Source organism: Pogona vitticeps, chromosome 11 (genome assembly GCF_051106095.1).
Source record: "Pogona vitticeps strain Pit_001003342236 chromosome 11, PviZW2.1, whole genome shotgun sequence".
Classification (NCBI taxonomy): Eukaryota; Metazoa; Chordata; class Lepidosauria; order Squamata; family Agamidae; genus Pogona; species Pogona vitticeps.
The window spans coordinates 1,032,403-1,056,419 of record NC_135793.1 but is presented as its reverse complement, the minus strand read 5'-3'; the positions used below and the strand labels follow the sequence as shown (position 1 = coordinate 1,056,419).

The 24,017-nt window shown below is 46.9% G+C and overlaps 1 protein-coding gene across 1 annotated transcript in view; it reads right to left on the bottom strand.

Annotated features, from left to right (window-relative positions):
• The window catches only part of AR (androgen receptor), a 128,036-nt gene that overhangs the window by 54,612 nt on the left and 49,407 nt on the right, over positions 1-24,017 (bottom strand). Inside the window, exon 2 of the mRNA XM_072981277.2 lies at positions 13,226-13,377. Coding sequence (XP_072837378.2) covers positions 13,226-13,377 — 152 coding nt within the window. The remainder of the gene's footprint in view (positions 1-13,225; positions 13,378-24,017) is intronic.

Here is a 24,017-nt window from a genome sequence, read left to right as displayed (position 1 = left end):
CCCAATAAAAAGTATGACCTCCCGCTTGAGTTTGCCATCCATAAAGGCCTCGTTTACAAACGTAACAGCATTTTTTTTCTGCATACCTACTTGCAAAATTCAATTCTTTTTACTAAATATTAGCGTTTCTTTAAAATGGCCCAAATAACCCTTTGTAAAAGGAAGCGTCTTTTTCCTACAAAGGCCTTATGGGCACAGCTTTAGCTGGTGCCCCTTGAAAACAAAATTTTTTGAGTCCGTGGCTGCTACTTCTTTGATGCCTACCTTGGCACTACACACCCCAAAGAGAGAACTCAGGACTACAAAACATGGGTCACAGCAGAATGAGAAGCATCCGCCGTTGCTGGAAACAAAGAGGTAGACGAGGAGGGGCATCAGACACACAACGGAAATTACCCGACCCAGGCTGTCACCACAATTTATCAATGAATTCAATACAGCACATCCTCCACAAGGGAAATTGATCTAACACGACTGCATTAATCACATTAAATGCTAGAAACAGTCCCGAATGAGTCTGGGGCTAACTCTCTTAGGTACGTCTACAGAGAAACACCTGTAAAATAAGACCGCAAGAAAGCTCCAGCAGCATCTAGTGACAAAGTAACATAGCTACCTGTAACTACACACTTTGGGGGGGAAATAAGTAGCATAACTAGCAATTACAAAGTTACTTTTAAGGAGGAAGAGTAAAACCCAATTACTACAATGTAACAACTAACCAGGAGTTATTTTTCAAAGTTACATCTAAGAGCAATTTAAAATGGCATTTCCCAGCTTTTATGCCATTCCTTAATCAACCCTAAGGGGCAATCATAAATATTTCAAAGATGCAATATCAGAATTGGCTACTGGGGGGGGGGGGAGGGGAGCCAGGGCGGGTTTTTGTTTTTGCTTTTTTCTGTTCTGTTGGGGGAAAAAACGGTATAATCTGCTTATCAAGCACGCCACAACAAATTGCATTTTGGATCGGAGAGACCCAAATTGTGCCACGACCCACCTGGCTGCTGATGTGTAAGGAGGCATACAAGTTTCTTTAAAAATCTACCCTTCCATGCTTCCAACTACGAAACAGAAACGGTGGCCCTGAAGGATTCGTGGGCCTTTGGCTAAGAAGGTCTCGGAGCATCAGTTTCTACCCAGAATGCCTCTTGCGTGCCACTGCTGGAGCTGCAGCTTTCGAGCCTGACTGAAGCCAGCCGCAAAAACAGCAAAACCCCCGTGTGTGGAAAGGAGAAAGGGTTAGGGTTAGACAGCAGGGCTGCCTGCAGCCAAGCTGGAAGGAAGGACAAGCAAGAACGGAGGGGAAATGACTGACAGGCGGACAGAGCAGCCAGCTTTGTGTGAAGGGAGGGAGAGAAAGTTTTTAAATCATGCTGCTGGTGGTGGAGATTTACTGAATTTATCCCCTAACCTGCCTCAGAAGCACCCAGGGCCAGCGAAAGTCTTCATATCCAGATATTTTATTTATTGTTTTCGATGTTTCTCTTGCAAACTGCCTGGAGGAAATTTGGCCTCAAAAGGCAATGGAACAATATTTCGAGTAAAGAACTGTTTTTTTTTTTTTTAAAAAAACACACAGACAACAAGTAGAGCCAACAGAGGAGAGGAGAAGGAGAAGCACTCTGGGGCCCTTTTGCTACGCCTCCTGAACACGGCCACAACCACTGCCTCCTCTACAGCAGCTTTAAAATATATATATATATAGAGAGAGAAATAGATAAAGAGAGGAAAACTCTTTGCGGACCTGACTGTAAGAGCGGTGAAGCCCCCAGGAGGGAGGGGAGAATCCAACAATCCAGCTACTCGTGAGACACAAAGGGAGAGGGAGCAAATAAGCCACCGAAGGTGAGTGAGGATGCTTTGAGAGGCAGGTGGAGCAGAAGCCAAACATATGAACACGATGCTTTCTCTACTTCAGGGACTGTAGATCATAAATACTGCATAAAATGGTGAGGACGACACAGGCTACCTTCGGAACCAACTCATCCATCTCACAAGAGAAAAGTCGGGCTCTGGTGCTCCCTGCTACAAGCAAATCACTGGGCAAAACTCGAGCCATTTCTGAAAGAAGGGGACCGGCAGGGATGGGGACTTGAGTCAAGAGACGTGAGTCAAGGGACTTGCTGTCAAGTTGGACTTAAGTCACACCGACAATTTGGGCTCAGTTTTTCTCCCCCAATGACTTTGGCCTCGTGACTCAGAACTCACCCATCCTCACCTTTTTTTCCCTGGGGGGAAAAGCTTGTTTTTAATAGGGATTCAGACTCGGGAACAGGTACCAAAGACTGCTTCCAGGTCATACGCGTGGCTCCACCTCCGCATCATCAAGGAGTGTTGCCAGTTATTCGGAACTCCCTTTGGGAAGCCCAGCAAATCTCGAGAACTTGAGTCCAGAGCCTAGGAAGAACTATAACTCCCTGAATGGCGAGAGGAGGAACTGAGGGTCAGACCTGGCCAGATCTAAGCACGGAGACCTAATCTAGGCTCATCCCAGCCACGGAGAAGGCAGGAAGGAAGACGGGAGAGATTCTCCTTTTTTCCCCCCTCCTGAGACCAGAACACACCACACCCACACACATCTGTTTCGAGGAAGCATTTCAATTATGCCGGAGAATCCGCTCTCATCCCCAAGACATGAAATACGGATGGCAAATTCTTAGAGGTCCAGAGGGGGGAACGGAAAGAAGGAACAACAATCCAGTTATAGGCCTCAGCTATGCCTCAGAAATGAAACTTCTGATTGGTTTTTTTTATATATATAAAAATTAATCAGAGCCCTTCTGGGGTGTGTTTGTATGTGTGGCGAACAGAAGGCATAGAATGTTCTCAAAAGGCTAGCGTAGAATCCACTCCTACAATGCGCAAGGTTTCCATGTGTGACTGTTCTGTAAGTGAACCACTGCCTGGTTTACACGAGGCAAGCCCACATGCCCTTTCCATATGCTGCACATGTTGTTACAAAACACGACATTGGCCGACATGTCATGTGAAAAGGGCTTCTTTCTTCCAAAAGAAAAGTAAACAACTTGTTTGCTGGGGTCCCTCCGCATCAACCAATGGTGCCACCGCTCAACCTCCTCCCTCCAAGGCGTTAATACCTAGGATGAGCACCAATGTTGGCCAAAGGATGAGATGTAAAACATCACCTGTGCTGCCTAGATCCTGTCAAAACTTCCCTACACCTTCAGACCAACAGCGGGACCTATAGCCCCAGGATGTAGAAAGCATACTGCTCTTTATTTCAGAGTTAAATATGCAACGCATTTTGGACTAGCAGCCTTTCTCAAGGGTTATGTAACGTTAAAAGAATTACAGCCACAACATTATAACTTATTGGCGACAGCATCATATAAATAAATTCATATATACATGATTCTATAATTCTACAATACATCCATCAATTTTTAAAACTGCATTTTTGTGTTATTTATTTATTTATTTAAAGGGACGTGGTGGCGCTGTGGGCTAAACCGCAGAAGCCTGTGCTGCAGGGTCAGAAGATCCGGCAGTCGTAAGATCGAATCCACGCAACGGAATGAGCACCCGTCGCTTGTCCCAGCTCCCGCCAACCTAGCGGTTCGAAAGCATGCAAATGCGAGTAGATCAATAGGGACCACCTTGGTGGGAAGGTAACAGCGTTCCGTGTCTAAATCACACTGGCCATGTGACCACGGAAAGATTGTCTTCGGACAAACGCTGGCTCTATGGCTTGAAGAGCGGGATGAGCGCCGCCCCCTAGAGTCGGACACGACTGGACAAAAAATTGTCAAGGGGAACCTTTACCTTTACCTATTTATTTATTTATTTATTTATTTATTTATTTATTTATTTATTTATTTATTTATTTATTTATTTATTTATTTGTTTGTTTGTTTGTTTGTTTGTTTGTTTGTTTGTTTATTTAATATCCTGCCTAGCTGGTCAATTACGACCACTCTAGGCAGCTTACAACATAAAATACACAGATAAATACAAAAAGAATTATTACATAATAAACAAATTCAACAAGATGGAAGGCGAACGATAAGAGAAAGAGGAAAGGAAAACGTCAGGGATTAACTAATGATATTCTTGTCTAGTGTGTTGCATCAATATATCAAAATTAGGAAGGTGGACCTTAAAAAATTTTTATTTACTCTATAGTCATAAATATTATCTATGCATACCGTGTTTATGATGTTGTCCCCAATAAGTTATAATGCTGTAGCTAGAACTCTTTTTATGTTATATAGCCCTTGAAGAAGGCCGAAATGTGTTGGACATTTTACACTGAAATAAAGAACATTGTATTTTCTCCATCCCGTGACAACAGTTCCCTCTTTTTGACCTAAGATTTCAGTGGACGTACCAGTTCTTTTTGTTGTACGCAACTACCCAAACCCAGCCTGTGTCTTTCTGCCTGGGAACGAGGCTTGCTGACTTCCAGAGGCCTTCTCCCTTTTGAGTAGCCATCAAAGAATGAAGCCATCAAGGGGTAATCTCAAGGAGACTTAACTGTGGAACAAGAAGATCCACTAATGAGTGTCCAGAATCTAATTATGTGTGTGTGTGTGTGTGGGGGGGAAGATTTGTGCAATGGAAATCAAGCAAATGCCCCCCCTAACTTTGCTGGAGTGTCTCTCAGATCATCTGTCACGAGCGCTAGGTTGCCAGATGGCGAGCACTATTGATATTCCAGAAAAGAGAGGAACGTCTACCATTGAACCTCCTTTTTTCCCAACAGGATTCTGGCCCGCAGGATTGACTTCTGAGTAAACAAGAAAGGATCACTCTGTCAGCTGCTGGAACGTCCACACCATCACATCTGAACCAGGAGCATTAGATGAAAAGCTCTCGCGGCGTGTGCAGCAAGCCAAGAAAAACCTTTGTGCCGATCCATAAAAATGGATAAACTGTGGCATAGTTTAAAATGCTGTCATTCAGCAGAAGCCCAAGTTGAGGGAGAGGAAAATAAATTAGCCTTCTTTGCTCTTCAGGTGGAAGAGCCATAGATTGTCCTTTCTGGGCGGGCTGTTTAAAGACTGCAGCAGAAAGAGGAATGGGTCCTGCCATTGACAGGGGATGATCTGTCTGATTAAGAATGGTTTCTGCTCATGGGAAAAAAGAGCTTCAAAGATCCGTACACAAGTCTCTCTGAACTGAACCAGAATGACAGCAGTGCTCAGCCTGACACCGATGATGCTCCTGCTGATCGATGGGGAGGGGGGGGTCATCATATCTGTCTATCGGCTACATTGTCAATGGTGTGCAACACCTACATTTGACACCCGAGTCTTCTTGTGTCTTGCTGCTGCTTCCACTTCAACTCCATTTCCCAGAAGCAAAACACGTGGCTTTGGAAAACCAAACTTTCTCTTCATCTGATCGTCCAGCTGAGGCCAGAAGGAAGAAAGGTTGCAGCAGGATGTTGGGGGGGGGGGTCGGGGGTCGGGGAGTGGGAAGGACACAGTTTGGAATGCCTCCCTTCCCTGTCACTCTATACTAGAATGTCTCTCTTGTTTTCAAGGGATGTTGCAAACAGTTGCATGTCTATCAATCTCTATTAACAGAGATGGCGCATTTTGGTCCCTACGCTCATTCATCACTGCTGGCGTTGTGTACATCCACTTGCTGTGAGTGCCTGGCCAAAGGAAGAGAGACAATCGCCAGTCAAAGAGAGGGGCCTTCTTCATGGTGGCTCCTGTGTCGTGGAACGCTCTGACCTGCCTGGATCCTTGTCTTGTTGATACAAGTAAGGGTGTTTCTTTTTTAAAATTTTTCCAGGTCTTTGAAGACACCTTGTACTTCAGGTGACACCGAGGTGACATCTGAGCTATTGTTTATGCAATGCTTATGTTTGAGCCATCTGGTGCAACTCTTCTCTGCTGAAAACTTAAGGCAGAATACTGCAATTTTATGATATTGTTTTTCTACATGAGAGAGTCTTATTAGCTTTTTTATTTTGTGCGCTTTTTCTTCTCACATATTTATTCAATTAGAGAATCTGAATATGGCTACTGTTGTTGTTTTTAAATCTTGAGAGCCACCTTCCTTCCTAAATGAAGGAAGGGAAAGGAGAGAGAAGGGAAAGGGGGATAAAACCAGCATGGCTTGTAGAAATACAATAAACAAGCAAAATGCCTACCATGAGAAAAGGCAGAAGAACTGCAATATTGGGAGAGAGCGAGGGAGAGAGGGAGAGAGAAAGTCTGAAAATAATTTGCTTCTAACGATTTGTGTTGGCAGCTGTCTCAACCTGGCCCCGGTTTATTCTCTGGCAAGACGGTAGCCCTTGGCGAATCTGTATGTCAGGCAACTGGAGGACTTGTTCACCATGGCTGGAGATGAAAGGACTTCCTGAGTCCACACGCACAGTGCCACGTGAGAGAAGAGGCGGTGGAACCGGGGCTTGCGAGGGAGGGAAGGGAAAGGAGCAGGGCAACCAAGAGGGTTTGGGATGATGCCGGGCTCTCAGGAAAAGGGCAACGGCAGAGCCCAAAGTCTCACGGGCCGATATATGTTCTGAGTGCCGATCCCCCTTTTCATCCCCTCCTCCTCGATGGCTCACCAATCTGTATTTAGGAACTGCTGGAGGGTGCACAGACCTCCTAGGAGCTTCGCCACAATGCTCCCAGGATGCTGGTTGCCAGTCTGCAGAGCTTAGTTTTTGCAGAAACGTATTCCTTACATGTTCTTTGCTCATGGAGAGGGAAGTATATGTTACCTTGGTGGGAGAATCAGGTGGAAGTGGAAGGTTTTTGTAGGTGCGGATGATCCTTTCCCACAAACCAGGGTTAATCCTAACCACAGTTTATTGTCTCATTCCACTGAACCCAGCGGCTTATTCAATTCATTTATTTGTAGGTTATTTTTCTTTGTCAAGCAACTGCCCAGGAGGTCTTGGCAATATTGGAGGAGCGGTTCAAGAGCTAATAACCACTCTTTCCCCTAGAGATTAGGGTCCTGCAGCTTTATTGGACATGAAGATTGATATCTGGTAGGAAAAACAATAATGCATCAGCTTAACCAAGCAAAGCCTCGACCTCTATGTGATGTTCCTTTTGGTTTCAAAGGCCCTAAGCAGGTTATCTGAGAGATCAGCATTTCACACCCTCCCTGAAACTTTGAGGTAAAGACCATGCTTACTGTGCACTGGGGCAGAGAACTTTATTTGGCTAGGGTGTAAAAGAAGGTGGTTCCTATTCCCAAAGGATCTCCACACTGAGACCAGGCCAGTTTCCAGTGGAGGGCATTCTGTCCACTAAATACATTTTGGTTTGCTCAGGTGTTTTCACACTGCCAGTCAAGACGGTTTTTCATGGAGCTTTTCGCAGGGATTATTTTAGCATGTTAAAACTTTTAAATCATCCTTTACTTATTTTTGGAAATCAACTTTGGCATGTCTGAGATCTGCTCTGGGATTTTTTTTAAAAATTAAAACGCAAGAGAAAGCTCTCCATCCATCCAGCCATCTGAGTGGTCCACAGCTCCTTGGCCATGGAGCATGGGTTGCTCGGGGATTGGCCAACCCCCCCTTTCTACAGTCACTGCGGTTCTGGAATCTTGCTGGGGAGCCAGTCCACCTTTTGGCACACAGGCCGTGCTGGGCTAGCGTAGCGCTGCTTGACATGTAGCTGGACGCCCTTCCCTTACCCTCGTCCACATTCTTTGGAAAAACCTAGGCTCTCTGGATGACGTGCCAATTGCATAGTAGAAGCTAATTTAACTAGCACCATTTATTCCGAGCATAAAAAGGGAGGTTACGCAATCCACACAATTGGGGTTATACTGCGCCTGTGCAGGACCTCTCAGAAACTTCTAGATCTCCAAAGACCTCCTCAGTTCCCATAAGCCCTGACAAAGTACAGCACTAGCTCGTCGAAAGGTCTGGCCTGAGCCCCAGTGGCTAAAAGGAATGGAGGAGGTCTTTGGCGGGAGGAGCAGGCGCTCCACGAGGGAACGTCCCACTAATTATGTATCTTTTAAGCTCTAGACATTTCCGAGAGGTCCTGCGCAGGCGCAGTATAACCCCAATTATGTGTGCATTTACAGAGGACCACCGAGAAGAGCCTGGCCTGGACATTTCCCTGGCTCCTCTCATGAACCACGAGAAAGTTCCCTGCACAACACAGCGATGGCACCTTCGACTGCAGCGAGAAAGCTGGACAGCTTTCTTTTTCTCAGAAAGCTTACGAGTCGGACCTTCTTCTGAAGGTGGAGCTAATTATGGCCAGACTCTAGGCGAGATCATTAATCCTTAATTTCTGCACCAGCTCAGCCCGTGTGACACTAGGGGGAAGATCAGCCTGTTCTGTTTTCTGGATGTGAGACAAGGAAAAGATCAACTCATGTTTTTTTCTCGTTTCCTCTGAAACTATTCTCATCCGAAGTCAACGTTCAACATGCTACAGCTCAAAAAAACACACCACACTTTAGACTGCAAACAAAGTATGGATTTCAGGTGGAAGAAAAAAAAAACGAAGGGTGAAAATTGAAAGGAAGGGCTGGATCAGAATGTGCGAGTGATGCTTTTATGGAAAATGTTTTTCAGTGGGAAAACCTGCCGAAAGCCTTTGGAATTAATCAGAAACATTAAAAGTTGCCTCTAGAAAGAGCCAAGTTGTGCATCTCAAGAGGGCCCTATTCCAGGACAGCCTGCCTTGTGACTCCCAACGCTGAACACAACGTGCTGTGGATAGAGATGTTCCTGGTGGTGTTTATTCTCACACAAGATGTCAGATGACTGACAAAACTGGTACCATCCCCTTTGCTGATGTCCAAGCCAGAGGTCTGTGAGTTACCAGTCACTATTCAGAACTGGTCGGTTCCGTGTCCAGTTCTGGTCCCTGCAGTTTTAAGAAGGACGCCAACAAAACTGGACCAAGTTCAGAGGAGGGCAGGAAGGATGATCAGGGGACTGGAAGCCAAGCCCTAGGTGGAAAAACCGAAAGATCTGGGCATGTTTAGCCTTGAGAAAAGGAGACTGGGAAAAGGTAGGGTAGCACTTTTAGAACAGGATGACAATGGGACCCACAACCTCAGCAAAAGGTGGTGAGCGCTCCAATGCGGGAGGCAGTCAAGAGAAAATCGGGCAACCCTCTGTCAGATCTGCTTTGACTCGGATTCCTGCCTTGAGCAGGGGGGGGTGGACTTGATGGCCTTAGGAGGCCCCCTTCCGACTCCATGATTCTATGAGTCTATGAAACAGCTTTAAGAAGAGAAGCCTGACCACGGATGCACACTGGAACCCATTTTGCTCCTGACATCCTATTCCTGCCTTAGCAGGAAACCTCAGCCCCCCACCACACACACACACAGTGCCCGGCAAAAACAGCCAGCACATGTTGGTTGCAGGTGCTCCATCTTGTGCATTTCATTATATTGTAACCCTGTACTCTTCCCCCCTCCCCCCCCCCTGCGCTCTGGCACTGCTAGCCTGAAAGATGTGTTGAAACTGTTTTATGATGGCACCTGGGTGGACCGTCTTCAAAAAGGAGAAAACTGCCACGAAGGATCCAGAACCAAAATGCCTACAAGCATCCATAGGAAAGGGGTTCCAGAGGGTCGGTGCGGGGGGGGGGGGGGGAGACCGAAGGCTTGCTCTAGACAAGGATTATTGTAGCACTCACAGCAGTGAAAAAGATCTCAGCAAAGCTGTAGCTGGGGATTTGGGCACCCAGCGGGCGAGCAGGGCCCCTTCTGACCCTCTCTGCCACGTAGCAGGAATGCCGCCTGCTCCGCCTTAGTCACCACCCCGAGCCTTCACGTCTGAGGAGGTTCATGAAAGATTTGATGGGGGGGGGTGAGTTTAAATGACGTTCTGCTTTAAAGCCGACATCAACTTTCACCCTGTTCACCGTGCAATGAGGGAAACAGAGCAAGACAACCCAAGGCAGCCTCCAGTTTTACTCTTGGCCCCCAAATATAGCTGTGCCATCACTGTGGGCTGAAAATAGCACCGGGGAAAAGGTCTTCTATTCCCCCATCAGACCGCTCACTCGCTCGCTCGATGCTGGCTGGCTGGCGAGCCCCGGCTTCACTGTGACCACAGGGATGGCAGTCAAAACCTGCATGGCCTGTGAAGCGTTTGGGTGACGATGGGTCAATGTGGGCAGGATGCTTGCCCTCGCAAAAGGCACCCTGTGCCTCCGGTGATGGGGCTGGAACAGAGGGAGGGAGGAGGGGAGGGAGGGGGTGGCCTGATGCGAATGGGCTCACAGCAAGGTGAGGTCGAGAGGCCTCTCTACTGCCTGGTCCCCTGCAGCTCCCTCTCCCTCCTCCTCACTGCCGTGGCACACACCAACCTTGGCATTCCTCTCTCCCCTTCCCCTGCTCGCTTGCCTGCCTAGACCGCTTCTTGCTTCCTTCACCGTCGGGCATGTTATTTCCAACGGTGGGCTGGGCAACGGGGACTGATGCAGCAGCAAGAGAAAGATGTGGGCGGCCCACCACCAGTCGGACAGCAGAGTAGGGCCACAGAGAAGCAACGTGTGGCATCCGATGATGAGGCTGGGTTATTTCCCCCCCCCCTTCCCCTGCTTCTTGGTAGCACCCTCTATAGAACTGGCTACAAATCCAGGCTGCTACTCAGCAGTGCAGAAGCAAATTCAGAAATGCAGGCACCCATCTCACCGTGGTATCGGTAACCAAACATGTCGAGAGATGGATCAGTCCGTATGAATCAATGAGGAGCAGGTCTTTTGCAAAGTGAATGGCTCTTAAATGCCCAGTCGAGAACAAAGCTTTGCAGTATATCAGGAATATATGGCAATGATATTCTACACTCAGGAAAGTTAATCTCTCTTACCGTTATAATGAAGATTGCAGCTAAGGTCAGAGGGAAGCTTGCGTGGGGGGTGGCAGATGATGTCATGAACCCTGCTAATTAGAAAAGCCCTGTCTACCCCACGACTTCTGACTCCACTTCATCACTGCTGCTGGTGTTAGCCCCAAAGGATCTTCTGAAATGGCTACTTGAAGCCCGTGTGGTTGGAGCATCATCTACTTTGCCCTTCAAAATTGAAATAGCAAACCTAGGAAAACATCAGCCCTGGCAGCTCTGGCGAGTTGTCCCCCGGGGGCCTCAGGAACCCCGATATCCACACCTTGCAGAACCTCTTCCTGGGTGTGCAGGGGGGAGCAGGACCCTCTTTTCTGCCCTACATCAGTGGTTCCCAACCCGCGTGCCGCAGCAGCCCAGGGCAGTGCCAGACCCAGCACTGTAGAATCTGCAGAGGTACTACTCAGGCCAGGCTCTCTCCCCCCCCCCTTCTCCATGCCAGCCAAATTATCGTATTGGGGGAGCCATGACCAGTAAGCCAGGGGAGTCACACTTTGAAAAAGTCCAGGAACCCCTGCTTTATATGGCTGTGACAATCTTTCAGAAAAGACCTTCGCCACTGCCTGAGTAGGCAGACACTAAATAGGAAAGGACGGCCAGAGAGCCTGGACCCTCCCCAGGTAGCAAAGGAGCCCCTCGCGTCGGTGGGTCAGCAGCAACCTCTTCTAGGGGCACCACTGCTGCGCATGCACACTCTGCCAGCACACCTCCAAAGCCAATTATGAATGCCTGTCGCTCTCCCACTTCTGGGTCTAGCAGGGAAATCCACAGGTGAAAATTGAACAGCAGTCCTGCGGGTGAGAAGTGCTAGGAAGCTGCGACATCCGCCAGCACTCTGACGGGGGCTGAGCATCGCCTGCCACCACGTACAGCTAAGAAAAGTCTGGGACGAGCTCCCGGGGTCCGCCTGGAGCGCTCCTGATGCGAGGCTCACCTGCGACAGGGACAAAGCTCCCCAGACAAACTCAGGGCCCTGATCCCCAGCCACACACTTGGCAAGGGAAATGCTGTGCCTCCTCCTGACACGCAGGTGAGCAGAAGACCTGGAAGTCACCGGCAGGTCTTCCATCACAAAGCCCTTGCGGCCTCAGGTGTCCCAGGCTCAACCAAGATAGCATTGTGTCTCCTGCACCACCGGGCGGGGATTATGGGCCACATGATGCTCAGTTGCATACTGAAGCACCCCGACTGCCTGGACCTCTTAACCCCAGTTTGTCCTTAATATTCCATAACATTTTTTTCCTTTTTGTTTTGTTTTGTGATTCTTGTTGTTATTTCAGACTAACATGGCTACAACTCTGAGAACTCTGGAAAAGACATCTTTCCTAAGGAGTGTGAATTCCCCAAGGCTCCGTCTGGAACTGCCTTAGCAGCCAGGAAGCACCGGAAAATGAGAGATCCGTGTCACAGAAAACTCTGTCTTCTGCTTTAAGGGTGCAGCTACTGGGCTGATGACAGCGCAGATGAAGAGTTCTCAAGATCCTTTTCCTACATGTAAGGGAAAGGCAAGGTGTGCTATTTTTTCTTATCAAGATCTGTATTATATGTGCAAGTCGGCCTCGGCACAAAACGAGCATCTTTTCCCTTGGAGAAGCAAAGTGCAGGATATTTAGGTGATATTAAAAAGGACACAAATAACATGGTAAAAAAAATGTGGCACTACGTAAGAGCATCGATTGAGCCTTTCTGAGTAATGTGAAAATCCCAAGCATCGAAATGCCCAGCAATGGCAGAGGAGAAAATATATTAGAAAGAACATCAAGCCTGACTCCAAAATGAAAGCATGTGGGCTGATAGACCAAGAAGCGCCTTCTTCCTCCATGACACCATTAAAAAAATGGCAGGTGACTCATTACCGTCAGAAGCCAGCACATTTAGTTGATGTTAGCATTAGTAGAAAAATTACAACTCTGAAATCCCCAGCCGTCATCTTCAGATCTACCGTGGTGCTAATATTACCAAATCCACGGGCTTTCAACTGCTGGACTGTTTCCACTCTCCTTGTAATTTAAGCCCACCATCTTTCTTGCCATTCAGCTGAATGAAATTTTTCCCATTTCCATATAATTTCTCAATGGGATATAAAAACCCTACTAGGCCATATGAGATGACCAATCAGAAGAGGAATATAACACCCCAGTGGAAGTGAAAAATTACTCAGTCAGAAAAATTATATCGCTTGGTTTGGAGATAAAACAGGATAGAAATGCACTTCCCACAGGGGGAACAATAGCACTACAATATGTTACTGAAGAGATTTTGCACCACCAAAGACAACATTTTTGATACGAAATCAAGCACAGCGGTCCTTCCAGTGAGATTAATTGGTGGCACCGATAATCATCTTCCACAAGCATTTTTCAATCTGTATTCTCTCTCCTTCCGAAATAAAAGAGGAATTACCTTCAGCTGCTCTTTTGAAAAAGACCTTGCAGCTTCCGCAGGTGAGCGCTCCGTAGTGACACCCGGAAGCTTCATCACCACAAATCAAGCAAGTCTTCTGGGGCGGGAAGTAATAGTCGATGGGCAGAACGTGGTCCCTGGCCGACTCCAACCTTTGAAGGCAAAAGAGAGAGAGAGACGTAAGGCATTGGTAGGGCTCTTTTATCATCTGACAGAATTCTCAAGGTGGCCCGCTTTATTTTGAGATGGTTTTCAGCACAACACAGGATTCTCTGGAGATCTTATGTTGCAAACAGAACAGACGGGTTCATGAACGTCTCCCCCAACAACCTGCCTGGAGGATGGTCAAGGGTAGGGATGTTCCCCTGTATCTCTTACTCCCAGTCCAACCGGTCATCCTGAACCCTTGCTGCTCCTGTAGGATGATGCTATGAAACGCTGCCTTTGCAGGCTCTTGGGGCGAAACCTGCTGGATGAACACTGGATAGGCAGCAAGGGACCAGTGCTCTCCACTGCCTCCCACCCTCATGGTACTGCAGCTTCAACCGCCCTGCAGCTGTGGAGAATGACCCCCCCACCCCACTCCACCCCACCCAAAACACTTCAATCCAACTACCACCTGACACTTCCGCCCCTTTCTGCTGCCCTGCGTTTTGGCAAAAGGCAAAGTGGCACCTTTCCGCCTCAAGGCCAGAATGGGAAATGAGGATGGCTGACCTGAGGGAGAAATGGAAAAGCCGGATGGTGCCTAACCCTAACCTCATTCTTACACTTGGGGACTCATCTGCAAAACAAACTGCAAACTCCTTAATTAGCTAATTAAACCAGATGCTTGTAATCCTGCATTTCCAGCTGAGGAACCTTGCTACTGCCATGGCTAGAATCCTGGGGTCACAGAAGAGTTGAGCTGGAAAAGCCCCACAAGGTCACAGAGACCAGCTCCCAGCTGAGACCTCTGGCTGCAGAGAGAGAGGTTGGGAGTTCGATTCCCCTCTAGGCCTCCTTGACAAGGGCTGGGCTTTGTGATTCGCAGGGTCCCTTCCACCTCTGCAGCTCTAAGATGAGGATGATGATGATTTCACTCTAAAAGAGCTCACATTCTACGCTGTTGATGTCCTCCTTAAACTGCGATGCCCAGAACTGGACACAGGATCCCAGGGGAGATCTGACCCAAGCAGAAGAGAAAAGTACCATTATCTCCTTTCCTCTAGGCACGCTCCTACCCCTACCAACACCACTACTAAATTTTGAGTGTGCACAAAATGCCAAGTGTATCATCGGCCAGAGAGAGCTCAAGAAACACCCTCAAACATAAATTAATTCAAGCCATTCTTAGCATAAAGAAGGAGCTGTCAAGAACCTTGAATATTGTATTTCTTTGAAATACGACGTGTTTTGTTTTTTGTTTTTTGTTTTAAAAAAAACAGTAACAAAACACACCATCCGGTTTCCTATGGACTGAATAGCTCCAGGAACGTCAAGCGTGTAAGCCATACCTCCCATTACAGGAAAATTTAACTTCTTCTCCTGTCAGCCATCCCTGGACTCAAACGCTTCTATTTCACTGCCTTACAGCAAGGAATAAAAGCCTCCAGCAGAGACAATCTGCTCTGTGTAAGTGGGGCACCACTTTTTATCCCCTTTCAGAGTTTTGCTTGTCGAATGTCTACCTTTAAAACAGCTTCCAGGATTACGGGAGCCAAAAGGAGGAAACCGGCTCCAAAGGCTACATAAGGATTATTATTTTTTTAACTTGAATTCAGTCTAATATCTTTTGTCCTCTGGCTACAGATACACAGATTTGCACTCTACGTTCAAGCTCCTCCAAGTTATACTGTGTTGACTGGGTTTTCAGGACTACTTGTGTTTACTATTTCTCAGAGTGGCATTTGTTTGTTTCTTTTTAATATCTCTGTACTCATTGTTTTCAGCCTTGAATATTGTCTTTCAAGGGCATAAGCTGCCTTGGGTCCTTTTAAGGAGAAAGGCAGAGTACGTAAAAATGTTTTAAATAAATGAATAAATAAAATGCTGCAATCCAGAGCAAAACAGAAACCAGGAAGGCCCACCATAGCCATCCGGTTTGTCTACTGAAAGAGTTCGGCTTGCCTGCTTAATAGCAACGAAGGCTGAGTTCATCATCGCCCAGTTACAACACAGCCCATCTGTTCTCCCTGGCATGGAAACCTCAGTCCTGTTAACGCTTGTGATTGGCCTGGGCCAGGGAAGCTCAGAATCTCATTTCTGAAGACTCCAGGGCAGGTTTCCAAATGGATGTTCTCCCTGGATAGATCAGGCTGCCAGATGTTCATCACAGCTGCTATTAAAGTTTTCTGGGCGAACCGGCTCGCCCAGTGCAGAACACAGGTAACGAACCTGCCTCCACTTTGTTACTGGCAGATGAGGAACGCAGATCTCCTCAAGCACATTAAAACGCCCCGTCTTAACAATTATGCAGCCTGGTTTCCTGTTCCTACGAGCAGCCTTTCAGAAGGCTGGAGTATATGTGTGTCCTTTACCAGAGATGGGAAATATTACTGCGGACGGGATAATTCGGGAAGTAAATAAGCAACTCATAGAATCATAGAATAATTGAGTTGGAAGAGGTCTATAAGGCCATTGAGTTCAACCCCCCCTGCTCAAGGCAGGAATCCAAATCAAAGCAGATCTGACAGAGGATGGTCCAATTTTCTCTTGAAGACCTCCAGCATTGGAGCGCTCACCACATCCCAAAGTCATTGGTTGTATTATCCTACTGCTCTAACAGTTAAGAAGTTTTTCCTGATATTCAGCCTAAATCTGGCTTCCTGTAGCTTGAATCTGTTATTATGTGTCCTGCACATCGAGAACAAATCATCCTCTGTAGGATTACTTTTCAAGTATTTGAAGAGGGCTATCCTATCTCTCATCATTTTTTTCCTGAATACTAAACATGCCCAGTTATTTCCGTCCTAGTTATTTCCTAGGCCTTGGTTACCAGTCCCCGGATCATCCTTGTTACCCTCCTGTGAGCTTGCTCCAGTTTATTGGCATCCTTCTTAAAGTCCAGTGTCCAGAACAGAATGGAATGGAACGGAATAGAACAGAACAGAATAGAATAGAATAGAGTGATCTCCCTGGCTTATTTTATTTTGTTAATGTAGAATTAACACTTTCTGCGGAGGGTTGGAAGGTAGGACCAAAGTTAACACCACGTCTATCCTGCAATTATACATAAGTGTTAAGTACCGGAATTGCTTGCATGGACATTGGCTGAAGCTGAAAATGTGACACGGGAGTCTTTCAGAATAATAGGCTGCTGATGAGAACTCAAAGGCATATCAACACGCATTATTGCGAGATGAGATGAGGCTTGCTGGGTATGAAAGGATCTTTAAAAAAATTATTTCACAAATACAGAGAAAGCCTTATTGTAGCATAAAAAGAACATTCTGAAATACTTCAAAAGGAAAAGGAAAAAAAGGCATCGCACAATCTAGAAAAGCTGCTGGTAATGACGAAAGAGCATTTCGGCCCCTCCAAAGCTTTGTATTTGTGTAAGGTCTATGATTTGCAAATTTCAGGGCAGCTGGAACGATAAATAATGTGGATTTCTTTTTTCAGACTACCAGAAGCAGGGGAATGAAGCACAGGGGTAGCTGGGGGGGGGGGAGAGGGGTGTGTGTTCTCAAACTGTTTCTGATTCGGGAATAAAAACAAGCAAGATGTTAATAAGCCCAAAGATACCAATGTTGAATACATTAATTGGGTTCGGTGACAAAATGTTGCCCTACAGAATCTTCTCAAGTGATGAAAAGACTGCCAGCGAAAAATCATGCTCATCCTCATCATGGAAGGAGCCCTATGGATCACAGAATCTATCAAGGAAGCATCCTGGTGTGTGGGGACTCGAACACCCAACCTTTGGCTGATACCTGAACCACAGAGCTATCCAGCAGGAATGGCTCATGGGATCTGTTACCGGGTCCAAAGAAGTCCGCTGATGTTTGTTCACCACTTAGAAAATGTACATGGAAACGATCTGTCATGCCATCTCTCTCCTAACGTCTTCCAACCACATGTGTACCTCGGTTGACCGAGGAATCAATGGAACCACTGTCTTCCCACCCACCCCAGTCTGATTTCCCAAAATACTTCTTTGGGAGAGTGTGCGTAGCCCTATTCAGCCCTTAGAGAGCGGAGCGTGCTGGCCATTCCTCCCCCATCACCCTCTTTCTTGCATGGAGAAGAATTTTGGGAAGAGTCTCCTCTCCCTAACGGGTCACTTGATGCAATCAAAAACCACGGCTGCACTTACTCTCTCTCCACTGTGCAGACAGCCTTCATGGATAGAGAAGGCTCTCCTCTGCACATTCTCATTCTACGTTTAGGAGGAGATTTATGGGTTCAACATCAGGCCACAAATATTTGTTTGGACACCACCAGTCACAACCCCATTAATTGGCCTTCCTTGCTCTTAGAGGGTCACACCTGCCTGCATTCAGAGAGATTGGAACCTGCCGTGTAGCAGAGAAACCACAGCGCCAAGCCCCAAATGCCATCCTTTCCCCCTGAAACCAAGAGACAGCCGTGGAGAATCTCCTCCTTCATGTCTCAGCAACTGTTTCCGCAGAGGTCAACGGGAGCCAAGAAAGGACAAGGGATGAGAGGGACAAACTCATGGCGGTTCCCCCAAAAAGCCAACGGAATGTTCAAAATATTTAACTAGACCTTTTAAGTAAGTTAATTTAGGTTTTCCCCTGTTGTGCCCTGTCCAGGTTTGGACCTAATGAGATTTTTGTATTTTGTATTTGCCAGCGGTCAGGTTTCTTTTAAGATACAAGGCACACTTTCCTCTTTGAGGAGGAGGCGAAGAATGGGGAGAACCACAGTGATAATAAATAATCATCTTTGCTCCCTGACCTTAGCAGGGTGAGATTTCCTCTGCTCTGTGAATGATCTGTCCATGAAAGTGCTTATGAACAAAGAGGCCAAACTCTTTGTTCATAGGGGCAAAGAGGCTCAAACGCTTTGTGTAGGGCTTGGCCCTACACTTCCTCCCTATGGCAACCTTTTAACCACCTCTTGATGAGGAACGAACCAGCCTCTTCTTCTGAAGAACTCTCCACGGGGACCCGAAGCTAACTTTGGCACCATTCAGTCTTCAAGAGACACCACTCTGTGAATCTATATATATATAGCTCAGGAGAAGACCTGCAAGCCCACGTGGTGGAAATGAGCTACACACGTGCCCTTCCCCCCCCCCCATGGCTTCATGAGACATTATCTATGCATAAGCAGAAGCCCAGGTTTTACAGAGTAAGCACAGGGAGGGGCAGGACACCAAATCTTCAACATTATTTATTTGCCGAAAGCTGCAAAACAGGCTTCTATATAAGCATTTGAAAGGAAGCAAAAAATCCAGATGATAGTTGTTTAAAATCTCACTCACACACACACACACACACACAGAGAGAGAGAGAGAGAGAGAGAGAGAGAGAAGACATGCTTTTACCGGAGCAACTGAAGAATGTGGAAGCCAGAACTTAAAAACTTGTGTTTGTGAGTCACCCTTGTAGGTGTGTACACACACACACACACATGCACAACCCAATTCATGTCTTTTCCTTTTCCTCCTCTCTCTCGGCTTACAGAACTAGGCTTTTATGGCTGGTATACTCTTTCAGTTGAAACCCATTACTTTCATCATGATGAAACTGACACTTATTAAGCCCAAATGCTTATAAAGTTCAGTCTTACGCCATCAGATGGAGTGAATTCCACAGAAATCCTAGTCCTAGCATGAAGCCTGGACTTTTTTTCCCCCTCCTGGCTGCTCTCCTACTCAGAGTCCTTCCTTCCCACCAAGAGATGATCTTGCTGGCCCTGGACTCCTGATGCAAGTTGCAGATTCTTTCCTGCAGCGCTCGCTCTCTCTCTCTCTCTCTCTCTCTCTCTCTCTCTGTGTGTGTGTGTGTGTGTGTGTGTCTGTTCCTTGGGGGTTCCTGGGATCTCCATGGACCAAGGAGCAAAAACACAGCTGAGGCTTCCTGGCTGCAAACAGCCGTGTCCAGAGATGTATCCTTTTTTACGTTGTTCCCTCCAGGGACGGGAATCTGGGCTGATTTTTATTCTCACTGATGAGAAGGAAGAAAAGCAAGAAACATTTATTCCTGCCAGATGAGATGACCAGCCTTTCTGTGCATCCGCTTCACTGATTTGTCCAACGCAGGTCAGTGAAAGGTTTTTTTTTTTTTTGTGCAATAAAACCAGCCTCTTCTGCAGGCAACTTTGCATTTCCTGGAGGAACTTTGCATTTCACATAGAAGACAAGTTTTTCACCCAAACTACCCTGCAGTTTTCACTCTGAATTCCTGACCAATTAATAATAGTAATAGCAATAGTAATAATAGTAATAGTGGTAAAGTAGAAAATTGGATGAAAGAAAGGAAAGGAAAGGAAAGGAAAGTTCTCATCCACAGCCATGTGAATCGGGCTCGGCACCTTCACCTCTGTGGCACATTTCTTGAGTGCATGCATGCAATTTTAAAAATGCAAGCCAAGTGTCACGGCAAAGCTTGGAAACGCAGAAGAAGCAAGATAAGGCCGAGGGAAGCAGACACAACTTGGGGAGGAATGACGTCGGTCAGAGATTCCAACCCAGTTCATGACTGCAAAATCAAGGTCAGCGGGCTTTGCTCGGCTTTTTGGACGGGAAAAGAAGAGGAGGAGGAAGAAGAAACAAGCCCCCTCTATCTTTCTCCTTGGTGGGAGGGCATGATTAGAGAGCTCCCCGCTCCAGCTCCCAAGGGGTGGGAGAGCGCGGCTGAAAAGGCAGGCCTTTTCCAACAGCTCGGCCCCGCCAGCCAAGTCCCCCTCCTCGTGTGTCAATGGTTAGTTTTGGCACGCAGCTCGGCTTCCACCCCACACTCGGCAGGCGGCGGCCATTCTTGAACACGGAGACAGCTTTTCCCTCCCCCCTTCTGCCTTTCCCCCTGCTAAAATTTTCCATCTGAGCCATAAAAAAATGAGGAGGAGGCAAGGCGGGGGGGGGAATACATCCTTTTCAAGTGGCAGCCAAGTTATAGAGCTCTGTAATTCATTTATTCGTGCATGGGGTTCAAAGCTCCCACAGGCGGCTCGTTTATCAGCCCATGTGATCGTTACATTAGACAAACAAAAAAGCGGAAAGGAAAGGAGCAGCAAAAGGCAAGGACTGGTGACTCTTCCACTCGGCCGAGAGACACTTCCGGTTAGATATACACATGTATCATATATAATAGGTACCACGTTCTTGGTGACACAAGCACATAATACCTTTGAAAAGAGTAATAAAGTGCCCATGAATTGTAAGCAACACAATATTGCCCTAGGTAAGGATTGCCATTAGTCTTAATTGACTTAAAGGTTCCCCCCTTGACATTTAGTCCAGTCGTGTCTGACTCTAGGGCATGATGCTCATCCCCGTCTCCAAGCTGTAGAGCCAGCGTGGCTAGCAGGACTAGACACGGAACGCCATTACCTTCCCACCGTGGTGGTACCTATTTATCTACTCACATTTTTACATGCTTTCGAACGGCTAGGTTGGCGGGAGCTGGGACAAGCGACGGGCATTCACTCCATTGCATGGATTTGATCTTACGGCGGCTGGTCTTCTGACCTTGCAGCACAGAGGCTTCTATGGTGCTTCCAGAAGAAAGGAATGCTAAGCCACTTCTGATCACTCTCTGCCGAGAAAACTCTGAAAGCCGTAAATCAGAATTGACTTGGCGGGACGCCATCATTATTATCAAATCTATTTGGTGCTCGAACAAGAGACTCGTTGATCCTTACATGTGGCACAAGTATGCCTCTACATACATCAATGAAAGCAACCAGGGCTTCGAGAACCAGCCTTACGATATTAGCGCTGATTCACATTTTTGTTCAGCACCCAATGGGTGGTTAAACTAGGATCGGTCGATTTGGCCTTCTTTAAAAAAACAACAAACAAAGAAATCCAAAATAAAACTGGCTTTGAATAGACATTTTCCATCTGTTCTCAAATAATAATTTTGCTACAACTTATTGTTCGTCACTCTGGCGACTCTTGTGGGCAGCAAAGGAATTAATATATAAATATAATTAAGAAAGAATAAGGCAATCATGAGCATCGCACAGGCCTGGGGCTATTTGATCAAGCAGCGACACCAAAGCTATGTTCTGAGACTATCAAAGGATGCCCTAGAAAGCAACAGAAACATGTTTTCACATTTTAAGAAACTGCAATATGCTAGGCTTTGTGCCGTCCCAAAGCTGCTAAGGGAATTCAGAGAGCTGTGATCTCCTAAGAAGCTGTAAATAGATGGGGAAGTGGGAAAATGCCCTCTGCCTCACAAGGATACCACGTAAAACGTTCTGCTCATGCTCTACAGCGATGCTGGTGCCTGCTTTGTGAATGGGAGCATGAGCGCTAATAAAAGGGTCAGTCCGTGGGCAGCAAAGCGCCGTTTCAAACCCAGAGTCCTTTTCTGGAGTCTTGTCAAGAATTCGGAGACTGGCTGTCCTTTCGCAGGAGGAGGGAAAGGGCCACTAAGTGTCAGGCTGAGCTTCCCCTGCTGATGCTGACTCTCTGCCCACCAGAAAACAATTGCTATGTTCAGGAAGCCCTCACAGATCAAGAGCTCAGGCTCCGCTTGCCAGGGAGATCTTGAATTTTTTCCCTTGTTCCTCTCCATCAGCCCGAGTCTTCCCACTGTCTTCCTGCTTCTGAGAATGCTGACATTTTTATTACACAATAAAATGCTCCAAGATGATTTGGTCACTCCTGGGCTAACCGTTGCCCATTTTGCCAGCGGGGTTCCATGCCAAGAGTGGTCAGGTCCTTGTAACATTTTGTGTGCCTCGCTGTACAATGTGAGAGCTCCTTCTATGAAAAACAGGCCAGGGATTGCCAAATGATAATGTTATTTTGTTGTTGTTGTTTTGCATGCTTGAATCCATTTCTGTTCCTTCTCTTCCTCCCTTCTTCTTTTTAATGGAGGAGAATTGTTGTGCTGTGTTTTCAGTATTTCTGACCCAAATAACAACACGGCCAGGAAGACATTCAGAACCTTCCCATACAAACAGAGGCAAAAGGAAGTTTGAAGACCATTTAGCCCAGTCTTTTTCAAGCTGTGAGCCAAGTAACCTGGGAACCGTCCCCTGCCATATTTGCATAAAAAGACATTTTTAATGGGGTAAAATGCAACACAAACAGAAAGACGGAGCTTCTCTCTATCTTGGAGAGAAGACTGGTTGGCATGCCTGGCAGGGAAGCTGGCTTGCAAGGAACCCTTTGCTTCTTCCCAGGCAAAATGTGGTCGGAACCAAAGGGAAATCCCCAGCTCCTCTGCACCAGATGCTGCTGGCAGCTGTTTAGAGAAGCCACTACTTCTCTGCTGTAGGTGAAACAAGTAGCCCCTGGCTTCTAGCTTCTTAAGTGCACGACCCCGTTGGGTTTCCCTTCTTTTTGAATGGAAAATGTTACAAAAGATGCCTTTGTGGTGCGAGACGTTATGAGCCACTGAATCAACCATTTAAAAATTGAAGATAATTCAGCTTGGTTGGCTTTGCAGATAACTGCTAGGAGTAGCAAAATGCACAATGCCTGACCCGTTCTGCAGGTTTCACTGCAAACTTTAATTGGGAGGTTGATTCTTAGACAGAGTAACGGCACAAACTAAGAGAAACCTTGACTCAAAAGTAAGGCCTGCTGAATTCCAGGAGCTCGCCTTCCAGGAAATGCGTGCAGGACTTGTTGTGATGGCGGTTTTGACCTGTATAGAACACTGTCTGGGTAGTTTGCAACATAATTAGACAAAGGACGCTTTCATATTGGTATAGGATTGCCACCTTAGACTAGAATCCTATGTACACCAAAGTCAGTGTTTGGGTCCCTTCTCCCCCCTCCCCCAAGTTGACACATATAGGGCTGTATGAAAAAGTGGATCCTATTTGTCTGGTGTCAGAAACCTCTGTCAGTCCGAAACCTCGCACCACCAATCACAATGAATAAAAGCCCACCACAGCTTTGGCATGTACGTGGAACAGTATGTGGAAAACTTCCAACCCTCCCGTTCTGCACAAAGGTGCCACATGAGTTCTGGCTTTAAAATGAAAAGGAGGCAAACAGCTGGAGAGCAAAGCAAGGCAGAGGAAAGGCATGGAGTGGGCGAGGAAGGGGGGGAATGGCCCAGGTTGCAACCTTCACAGGGGCTCTTATGATCCCGGTGACTGGAGAGTTACCTGGATTCTCCCGGGTGAAGGTCCCATCTTCTGTAGCTCTAACCCAGTCAGTTCCCAAGGAAACAACCCGTCCTTCCGTGTAACCTTTTCTAATTTCATTTAACTTCAATGGCAACCTTCCAATTCTATAAACCCCTGTTCTCTGCTGGCAATGAAAAGCGGAATGTGGCTGCGAGACAGATCACAAGTAACAAGATAGTTTTAATCCCACTCTTTCATGCCCTGGAGATACCTCCCCAGAAGGACAGAAGGAGCTTTTGCTAAGGATCAGACCAAAACCATTAGCGGGCTGTTATTTTATTTCGTGTGCTGCAAAAAGGATTTTATTTCTTGCTTAGCAGCATGCTACTCCTATTGTGGATGTGGTGGGGCTGCGGGTTAAACCGCAGAAGCCTCTGCGCTGCAAGGTCAGAAGACCAGCCGTCGTAAGATCAAATCCACGCGACAGTGTGAGCTCTCGTCACTTGTCCCAGCTCCTGCCAACCTAGCTGTTCGAAAGTATGCAAATGCAAGTAGGTAAATAGGTACCACCTCGGTGGGAAGGTAA